Consider the following 11,096-nt stretch of genomic DNA (forward strand, 5'->3'; position numbering starts at 1 on the left):
ATCATCTGCTGCTACAGGGTCATGTTTTCCTGCCACTGAAGGCCCTGTGCCAGGTCCATGAGCTCTAAACTCTATCTATATCATATGGAAACTGAGAAATTCAGAATTGCAAATTATTTCCATCATATCATGCCACTTTTCAAGTGACCTCCAACATATTAAATGAGACCAGGGCCAGAACCCCTGTGATCTCCGTTTTTCTCTTAACATCTCTAACACAGCCATCATTTTCACCTCTACCAAAGCTAGAGTAAGAGAAATTAGAATATTTACAATTGTTCTTTCCTCCTTACTGGTTTCTGTAATGTACAAGTGCCTGAAGGAAGACATACTTTTTCCCTCTTCCTTCTTTCTCCCTGAACCCTTGACATAAACCCCTGTGATCCAGAGTGTGGATATGGACATACTGTTAGGAGTAATGCTTCTGACTTGCTAGTGGCAGTGTAGGAATTCTCATGTCTGTACAGAGGAAGTTGATGGTATACTTTTCTCATACTGAATAGTGCCTGAGTCCCAAGCCTATTGCCTTGTAGCAAATCTCCTTGTAGCAAATCTCCGTTTTTCAGTGTTTAAAAGCAAATATTAACACATTTCTGTTTTCAAACTTTTTATAATGAATTCTAATCTCCAGTAAGGCAGATGGATGCCTTTTGTTGACTAAGAAGAGACCTTGTACTGGAAAAGACAAAAGAGAAAATAATTAGTAATTTTCTAATTATATTATATAGATTAATAGTAATTAAATCATCAAGGAAATTATTAATAAGATTGACTTAGATGAAAAGTGCTTACTCCTCCAGAAAGTTGAACCATTTAGTCGAGTCATTATAAACTGAAGGTACTTGAGAATAAGTACAGCTCATTAATCTGATAAGTATATAAAAAGTAATGATTATTAATTTTTAAAACAGAGAGCAACTAAAGCAACTGACTGCTACTACTATACAAAGAAGTAACTGTAAATACAAGGGGAAAAGTATGTAAAAAGGGATATGAGTAATTTTGCTTTTCCTTATTTTTCAGAATATCCATAATATGCAGATTTTGTTTTCCAGAGTGAAAAGAAGATACTTTTGTTTGTTACGGGTCTCAAGGTTAATCCAGTGATTGCTAATCCTTTGGATAGATGTTGGATAGAGGATAAAAAACATTAAAAGTCATTTTTTGTTTTGTTTTACTTAAAATAATTTAATACTTTATTTTTATTTTTTCTTTTAGGAAGCTATCATACAAATAATGAAGATGAGAAAGAAAATTAGTAATGCTCAGCTGCAGACTGAATTAGTAGAAATTTTGAAAAACATGTTCCTGCCACAAAAGAAAATGATAAAAGAGCAAATAGAATGGCTAATAGAGCACAAATACATCAGAAGAGATGAATCTGATATCAACACTTTCATATATATGGCATAATTTTGAATATCATGGACAATATTAAGAACCCAAATTTTGGAGTGCTTCGGCAGAAAGTTCTTACAGTTTGTGCTAGGGGAAGGTTTAGTTGGACTTTGATTACATAAATATTAAAATCTCTGCCTTACCTAACAAAACAACTATATTTTGCCAATCACATTAGTTAGCATGGTGGCATTCCTTTCATGTTGCACCACTCTGTTTTAACAGCATGCTGTTTTGTGGAGAAACTTGCATTCACAAAGAGCCCATTATGAGCTTTTAAAAACCTGATTTATACCCACCAGAAGAAATAACAGTTGGGAGGGTGAAAGTGGGGTTCTTGTTGCTTTTTTTTTTCTTTTTTTTTCCTCTCTTAGAAAAATGTATTTGCACAAGGAAGGATCTTCAGATGTTTGTGCACTGAAAAATGCTGTTGTGTTTTGTTTTTTTAAAAAATGCAATTAAAACTAGAAATAGCACTCTTGATTTCTTTTGATCAAAAGAGTGAGCTGGTCTACACAACATTGGGACAGGGCAGATATAGATGAAAAGTATTTAGTATTATCATATGTTCAAACACTGCTTCAGTATAACAACTGGATTTTAGTGGTGACTTCAAAGTGATAGTAAATTTTCCACCTAAAAAATGTTGGCTTTCATTAAGCAGGAGACTACTGTTTTAGTTGTTCATTGTTAAATGGAGTGTTTTTTTTTGTTTTTTTTTTATCTTATATGGCCAGAGAGTTTGTTTTGAAAAAGTGAAGCTCATATTGTTATTTTAGTTGTTTAAAAAAATGTATGGAGATAGATCATTTCAACTTCAGAGTCAAAAATAGCAAAACTCACATATTAAGTGTTTACTAAGACACTTAATATTATATACCTAATATTTATTATGCTACACTCGAATTCATTAAAAAACAAGGCAGAAATCTCCTGCTTTAATATAATACAATTATATAACTGACCTCTTAATCTGTAGCATAGAAATACTTTGAAGTTTTAAAGTCTCATTATTAGGGATTTGTAGCCTCAGGTTTCTGGAAAGGAAGACATTCTGTTTTAAAAAGTAATAATTATCAGTCACCTAGGAGGTAAAGAAAAACCACAACATAGACCTGAAAAGCATAAGCAGAATTGTTGCAATCTTAATATGAACAATAAACTTGCCAAATAATATGTATATGTATATTTATATATTTTAAAAGTAAACATTTAAATAATGTTCAGAAGGCAACACTTAAACTTGTTTTTTTCAGTCAATCCAAAGTAGCAACTTTTTAGTTGCTGGCAACTGAATACCCAGAGTAATGGAGATTTTTGGACTTGAGGACGTGAACAACTTAAAAAAGGAAAACTTATTCCCCACTGGGAAAGAATGGGTCAACATGGATTTTATTCATTGTGGTGCCCATTTCAAAACTTTTCTTGCAAATTATATTTTATTTGATATTAAGTAATATTTTAAATGATTTTGATGGTAGTAGAAAATGGAGTGCCAGAGTGTTGAACAGCATACAGTATTATTGTAGAGTGCTTTTAACAGCATTTCATGGAGTCTGTCCCCAGTCCCAAGAGGCTTTGTGAGATGGCCTGATGAAGGAAAGCAAACTTAAAACATTTAAGGTTTTGCTGGTTATAGTCAAAGACCTATTCTGAAATTCACAGGAAAATCTTACACTTGAACTCTTAGGTAGCATATGGCAATGACTAAGAATATTGTGAAAATTAGTCTAAATTAGTGCTTACTGTTTTCTTTGACTAGATGACTGTTAACAATGGAATAAATTTGAAATTTAAAAAACCTGATAATTTGGTAATAATTGTGGCCCTTATGTTTAACAAATAGTTTGGTATCGGCATATTTGCTTATCCAGTACAGGAACACCAAAGGAAGAAGCAATGGAAAGAAAAATTACAGTCTGTTTCTTAAAGTTTAAAATTTGTTGATGTTTTAAACCAGAATTGTTCTCAAAACTTGTTTGGAATTTCTAATCTTTTTCAGTCGTTTAAGAATGAGAGCCATGATATTTTGATTTATAAAGGTAAATTTAATGCAAAAGTGGGTAACTCTAAATCCATAGCAAAGTTTTCTATACAATTTTATAAATTTTTTAATAGCTATTATGTCCTAGTTGTATATTGGGGAATAGAACAGCAGCAAATACTGTAGACTTACAGTTTTCATTATTTTTTTCTTTATGTATACAAAAGTTTATCTAACTACAATTTGGTGTTCATGAAAATCATTTAGTTGACAAGGTGCCTATTCCATTGTTGAATTTTCTTTAAATATATTTTGACAATAAATTTGCTAATTAAAAATTTAAAAAAAAAAAGGATCTGGAAACAAAAACCTACCAGCAATTTGCTAAAGGTACAGAATCACTGTTAGTATCCTTTATTAATAAGTCCCTTTTCTCTAATGTGAACTAAAAATTAGTGCTATCTGAGCAGGGATGAAATCTGACATAGTTAAGGGAAAATGTATACAAATATATGTATATATTTTTTTCATGAGCAGTATGGCAATAGGACACTTCAGAGGTTAATTTAAGATTTGAGCATTCATCTTCTAATATAAAGGTGAAGCCATCTTGCAAATGCTAACCTTTATTACCATCTCATTGCCAGAGTAAGGAGATATGAAGCAAAACTTTCCAAGTGAAAATATAGAACAATTTTAATGCTTACAATGAGTTAAATATTTAGAATATTACTGTTCCAGTGATTTAATGAGGATCTTGAAATAAATTCTGAAGTCTTCCAATTTTTACATTTATTGGAGGGATCCCTGCATTCTGGCAAACTTTATTTAAATCTCTTTACTCTTATTTTGTGCATAAATGTTAAAATTTCCAAAAAGGAAATGTTAGCTTTCTTAATAAATTACCTTTTATTAAATTTAATACAAAATATGACTGGAGTAGTTTAAAAGTATTTTGCATTATTTGGAGTAGGATGTCATTGGCCCTGCTCAAAGGGCAAATTTTAAAAATTCAATTTGTGTGAAAGATCTGCTAGTTTTCCAGAAAGATTTGCTATCTTAAACTCAAGCTTGTTTTTTCTATTTTCATGTAAATGACTGGGATGCTGTCTTATAAACTCTTCCAATGTTATGTTGGTGAAATAAACACTACAATGAGAGCTTTCCTGTCATCTACACTATATACGTTGTCTGGAGTGTTGAACAAATTTGAGTTCCTAAGTTGTAATCTATCCTCGTATGGTATATACGATTTTGAATGTGTGCCACTACATACTGAGATGATAATGCTGTACAATTTTAAATGGTAGCAGTTTCTGTATGTAGTAGGCTGAAATATTTTGATGAACTGCTTAATTTTTGGATTTTATTTTTTAAGTTGTATAATTTATTTTCTTGCAAAATAAAAATGTAATATAAAAGCTTTCACCTATCAAGAAAATGTTGATGTTCTACTGTAGAGTAGTTTCTCAGAGTTTAATTAAAATTTTTATAATAGGTGCATTTACATATCTCATGGTGAAATGGTAAATTTTAGCCAGGCTTAGGAATCAGAAATACAAAAAGTAACCCACTTCTTTCTTTTAAATTTCAAATTCAAGTTCAAAAGGAAAGCTAACAGGAATATCTTTTCTGTTGATGATAGCATAGGGCTGTCATGCCTGGAGGAGGTCAGAATTTTAAACCTGAAACTGCATTCATTCATCTGTTTAGATATGCCGTGTCATTACCAAAATTTAAATCTTATATCAAAGTAAAAAATATAAAACTAATTATTTAATGTTTTGTGTGTATTTTGAAATTTTTGAAATATTTAAATTTCAAACCTAGAGATAGTTTAGTAGTAAGTTTATGAAGATAGACTGTGTCTTAGTCTTGGTGGTTATAAAAAAGTACTGTGAACTGGATGACTTATAAATCAATACAGATGTATTTCTCATAGTTCTGGAGGTTCAGAGTCTGAGATCAAGGTGCCAGCATGGTTGGTTCTGTTGAGGAACCGCTTTCAGGTTGCAGACCGCTGATACCTCACTGTGTCCTCACATGCAGAAAGAAACTTTAAAGGGCTTTGGGTCTCCTTTATAAAGGCACTAATCTCATTCATAAGGGTTCCACTCTCATGACCTAATTACCTCCCAAAGTTAAAGGCCCCACCTCCTAGTAATGACACATCGAGAGTTAGGTTTCAACATATGACCTTTGGAGAGAAGCAGTCATTCAGTCTTTAGCACTTCATAATGACCCTAAATGGAGAAGGAAATGACAACCCACTCCAGTATTCTTGCCTAGAGAATCCTGTGGACGGAGGAGCCTGGTGGGCTGCCATCTATCTATGGGGTCGCACAGAGTCAGACACGACTGAAGCAACTTAGCAGCAGCGGCAATGACCCTAAAATCAACCTTGGACTTTTAACTGGGATTTGAGCAGTGAGTGGAAATTGACTTGGAAATGAAGGCAGTAAAAATTGTGACCTCAGTTTAAGATTCACCAGAACCTACGAACAGATTAGTCATTAGCTTCTGGGTCCCTTAGACCTCCCAAGGCCCTGGAAAGGGCCCTAAGAGCTTTGTTACTTGTAATTTATATTTTGTTACTCGTAATTTATATTTTATTACTTGTAATTTATATTTTTCTCAAAGAGATACCCCTAAATATCCAAAGTTGGATCCACTTGATAAAACAATGCATAAAGAAACAGTCTGGCTTTGAGATGTGAATTGAACGAATGAATGAGAGCATCTGTGCTTGAGAACAAAGTAGAGTTCAATACTTTTAAGTTTTAAATGGGAAGACTTTATTTTCTAATTCCTTATTCTTAGACAATAAAATCAAATATGGCTTTTGCATGTCACTAAACTTCTATTTTTAACCAATGGACAGTCTGAAACAGGTGCCTTAAACTGTTGAGGAGTTACAGACTTGGTGAGCATCTGATTAAAGAAAAAGACATAAAGATACAAACAATTCTGTGTAAATTTTAAGTATTCCAGATTAAAACATCTTTGATAGATCCACAGTGGGTAAAGAGAGTTAAGTAGCAGCCTGCTCTCCCAATTGGTAACATCCTAATGTCACAAGTGCTAATCCAAACTTGGGTCTACATTAGTTTTTGACTGTTTTTATCTAAAGAATGACTCTACACATGGACATCATCAGATGGTTACTACTGAAATCAGATTGATTATATTCTTTTCAGCTGAAGATGGAGAAGCTCTTTACAGTCAGCAAAAACAAGACTGGGAGCTGACTGTGGCTCAGATTGTGAACTCTTTATTGCAAAATTCAGGCTTAAATTGCAAAGGGAAAACCACTAGGCCATTCAGGTATAACCTAAATCAAATTCAAATCCTTTATGATTATACAGTGGAGGTGACCAATAGATTCAAGGGATTAGATCTGGTAGACAGAGTGCCTGAACAACTATGGACTGATTGTCATGGATCTGGTACCACCTCTATGAACTGGAGACAGGTTCATAATACTGTACAGGAGGTGGTGACCAAAACCATCCCCAAGAAAAATAAAGAAGGCAAAGTTGTCTGGGGTTGTCTGAGGAGGCCTTACAAACAGCTGAGGAAAGAGAAGTGAAAGGCAAAAGAAAAAGGGAAAGATGGACCCAAATGAATGCAGAGTTAAGAGAACAGCAAGAAGAGAGAAAGCCTTAAGTGAACAATACAAAGAAATAGAGGAAAACAATAGAATGGAAATGAATAGAGATCTCTTCAAGAAAATTGGAGATACCAAGGGAACATTTCATGCAAAGATGGGCACAATAAAGGAGAGAAATGGCAAGGACCTAAGAGAAACAGATTAAGAAGAGGTGCAAGAATACACAGAACTGTGCAAAAACAGTCTTAATGGCCCATGTAACAACAGTGGTGTGGTAATTGACCTAAAGCCAGACATCCTGGACCTTGGGAAGCATTACTATGAATGAAGCCAATGGAGGTGACAGAATTCCAGCTAAACTATTTAAAATCCTAAAAGATGATGCTGCACTCAATATGCCAACAAATTTGGAAAACTGCTGTGGCCAGAGAACTGGAAAAGATTAGTTTTCATTCCATTCCATTCCCTAAGAAAGAAAATGCCAAAGAATGTTCAAATTACTGTACAATTGCACTCATTTCACATGCTAGCGAGATTATTCTCAAAATCCTTCAAGCTAGGCTTCAGCAGTATGTGAACCAAGAACTTTCAGATGTACAAGCTAGATTCAGAAAAGGCAGAGGAACCAGAGATCAAATTGCCAACATCCACTGAATCATAGATAAAGCAAGGGAATTCAAAAAAATATCCGCTTCATTGACTACACTAGAGCCTTTGACTGTGTGGATCACAACAAACTGGAAGATTCTTCAAGAGTTGGAAATACCAGACCACCTTACCTGTCTCCTGAGAAACCTGTATGCATGTCAAGAAGCAACAGTTAGAACCTGACATGGTTCTAACTAATAATGGACAGGTTCAAAACTGGGAAAGGAGTACGTCAAGACTGTATATTTTCACCCTGCTTATTTAACTTACATGAAGAGTACATCATGCAAAATGTGGGGCTGATTGACTCACAAGCTGGAATCAAGATTGCCTAGAGAAATAACAACCTCCAATATGCAGATGATACCACTTTAACGGCAGAAAGCAAAGAGACACTAAAGAGCCTCCTGATGGAGTTGAAAGAAAAGAGTGTAAAAGCTGGCTTCAAACTCAACATTCAGACAACTAAGATCATAGCATCCAGTCCCATCACTTCATGGCAAGTAGATGGGGAAAAAATGGAAACTGTAGCAGACATTTTCTTGGGCTCCAAAACTCTGGACGGTGACTGCAACCATGAAATTAAAGGGTGCTTGCTCCTTGGAAGAAAAGCTATGACAAACCTAGACAGGGTATGTTGGCAAAGGTCCATATTGTCGAGGCTATGGTTTTTCCAGTAGTCACATACAGATGTGAGAGTTGGACCATAAAGAAGGCTGAATGCTGAAGAATTGATGCTTTTGAACTGTGGTGCTGGGGAAGATTCTTGAGAGTCCCTTGGACAAGGAAATCAGACCAGTCAATCCTTAAGGAAATCAACCCTGAATATTCATTGGAAGGACTGACGCTGAAGTTCCAATACTTTGGCCACCTTATGCAAAGTGCCGACTCCTTGGAAAAGACTCTGATGCTGAGAAAGATTGAGAGCAAGAGAAGAAGGGAGGAGGAGAGGTTGGATGGCATCACGGACTGAATGGACATGAATTTGAGCAAACTCTGGGAGATAGTGAAGGACAGGGAAGTCTGGCATACTGCAGTTCACGGGGTTGCAAAGAGTCAGACATGACTTAAAGATTAAACAACAACAATCTAAAAGAATGACAGGAAACTTCCCTGGGTGTACTGAGGTTTGCTATTTTCACTTAATGATAAATGAGGTTTTTTTGTGTGTGTGTGGTTGCTGAAACAGACTGATACTACTTACAAGTTTCTTCAACAGTGTTTGAAGGGTAGCAGTGGAAAGTAGGAAGGCAGAGAATAAACAGCCAACTTTCAATGAACCAGATTTGAAAATTAACACTCCTGGTTAAGAGACTGTAATTCTCGTAACTCTAAGAAAAGGTGGGGCATGGGACTATTTTTACAAGGCCTTTTCCTATGACTGCTAAGTGTAATTATCCTTCCCCCTACTCTACCTTGGCTCAGTGGTAAAGAATCCGCCTGCAATGCAGGAGACACAGGTTTGATCCCTGCATTGGGAAGATCACCTGGAGAAGGAAATGGCATCCCGCTCCAATATTCTTACGAATATTGGGAGAATCCCATAGACAGAGGAGCTCAGCGGGCTGCAGTCCTTGGAGTCACTAAGAGTCAGACACGACTCAGCGACTGAGTGCGCACACACACTCTACCTTACCTCCTCCGTTCTCAGCAGATGACTTTACTTTGAGAAAATAAGCAAAGAAAATAAGACTTTGAAACATGCACTTTCATAACCTGCTTCTCTGCCTCTAAACTTTACCTCTGGTAATGCACATCTTCATCGGCCTACCTATCTCAGAGGAAGGGCTGCCTCACTTCCTACTCAAGACCAACTGTTTTTATGCTTTCACTGAAGTGCTTCTGTGTTTTGCTCCAGGATACTTAACATTTCGTATATCTTCCAAACATCCTTCTATTGATTATTTCCTCCTTAGCCTACAACAGGGGTTCTCAAAGTTTTAGTCCACAGACCAACAGCGTTATCATCACTTAAGAACTTGTTGGAAAAGCGAAGTTCTTGAGTTCCACCCCAGACCAACCATTCAGTGTATGGGGGGCCAGGGAGCAATCTGAATTTTAATAAGCCTTCCAGGTGAGGCTGATGCACTAAAGTTTGTGAATCACTGGCTTACAAACATATTCAAGTATCCACCATCCTTAAAAAAAATTTCTCCCACCACCTTGGTCATGTTATGACCTTGTTTTACTCCCTTTATTTTCTGCTAAACATCTTTAAAGAAGAGTACAGTCTGTCTCTATTTCTTCTACTTATTACTCATTGGCTTATGTCCCACTGGTCCTCTTGCCAAGGTCATCAGTGACCTCCTATTGCTTAATCAGAAGTTCATTTTCAATCTTCCTTTTACTTGATCTCCTTACAGCATTTGAACCTTGAACACTCCTGGTTGTTAATTTGTTTCATCTCTTGACTTCAAAGATGCCATTCTCTCCTGGTCCCACATTTATCTCACTTAGCTTTCTCATTCTCTGGCTCTTCCTCTACCTGCACACCCCAGAATTTCATTTCCATTTCAACTCACTGAGCTACATGCTCTTCCTGTGTGATTTTATCTACCTCTGTGGCTTCAACCTCTGAATGTTGATGTGCCAGACTGTCTCAAATCGCTCCCAACTGATCAACATGTATTTCCAGCTATTTCTTAAACATCTCATCTTTTGTCACAGACTTGCTCCACTTAATAACTGTCTCCATCTCCCAGGTTAGCAACCATCATGCAACTGATTATTGCTTCCCTCCCTGTACCATATTATTGATTCTACTTGGGTAGTATCTCTAGAACCTGACCTTTGTTTGTGTTCACTTCTACTGTATTCACTGAATGAATAGGAACATTTCATAGTATGCGTATACCAGGCGAAGTAAGTCGGGACTAGCTGTTGGGTTGCTTCTTGGCCTATGTTTGGAAGTAGAATAAATGTTCAGAGTGGTAAGTAGTGGTCAGTAAGATTGTTTGCTTTAAATCCGTGGCATTTCTGGACCACTGGCCTATGTCAAATTTTTCTCTTGAGTTCATATCTCAATGGCTGAGGCCTAAGACACCAGCAGATATGAATTGAGTTATTCCTTTTAGCCTATGGCTGAGGAGCCACCCCAATCTAAAACATAAAAGATTTTCATAATTTACAAAATTCCCCACATTTTTAGTGCAGTTCCTTGTTCAATGGGGACCCACTGCTTGTAAAATTGAAAGGCTTGGGAGCCACTGTTGAGCAGACCAAACCATCCTCAAAGGTGGAGGAACATGGAACAAGCTCAAAAGTCATTCTTGAGACAAGTAGGATTTCTGTCTTTAAATCACTAAGAATTTCCTAAAATATCTTATTTTGTATCTTTTTGTTCTAAATTCCAAGATAAATTATATAAAAGTTACTTCTAGGAACTCGCTACTATTCTGCATCTTCCTATTGTAATCATTTTCTTAACTCAAATACATGTCAAATGACAAAAATAAA

The 11,096-nt window shown here is 35.9% G+C and overlaps 1 protein-coding gene across 3 annotated transcripts in view; it reads left to right on the top strand.

Moving 5' to 3' along the window:
• The window catches only part of CUL5 (cullin 5), a 130,241-nt gene extending 124,603 nt beyond the window's left edge, over positions 1-5,638 (top strand). For 2 of the 3 annotated variants that reach the window (XM_010862833.1, XM_010862830.1), the window contains exon 20: positions 1,219-5,638. In XM_010862833.1, coding sequence (XP_010861135.1) covers positions 1,219-1,413 — 195 coding nt within the window. In that variant the 3' untranslated portion in view covers positions 1,414-5,638. The remainder of the gene's footprint in view (positions 1-1,218) is intronic. The other variant, XM_010862831.1, reaches the window with a different exon arrangement.
• The last annotated feature ends 5,458 nt before the right edge of the window (positions 5,639-11,096 follow it).

The sequence above is a fragment of the Bison bison genome, unplaced genomic scaffold, assembly GCF_000754665.1.
Source record: "Bison bison bison isolate TAMUID 2011002044 unplaced genomic scaffold, Bison_UMD1.0 scf7180017864485, whole genome shotgun sequence".
NCBI lineage: Eukaryota > Metazoa > Chordata > Mammalia > Artiodactyla > Bovidae > Bison > Bison bison.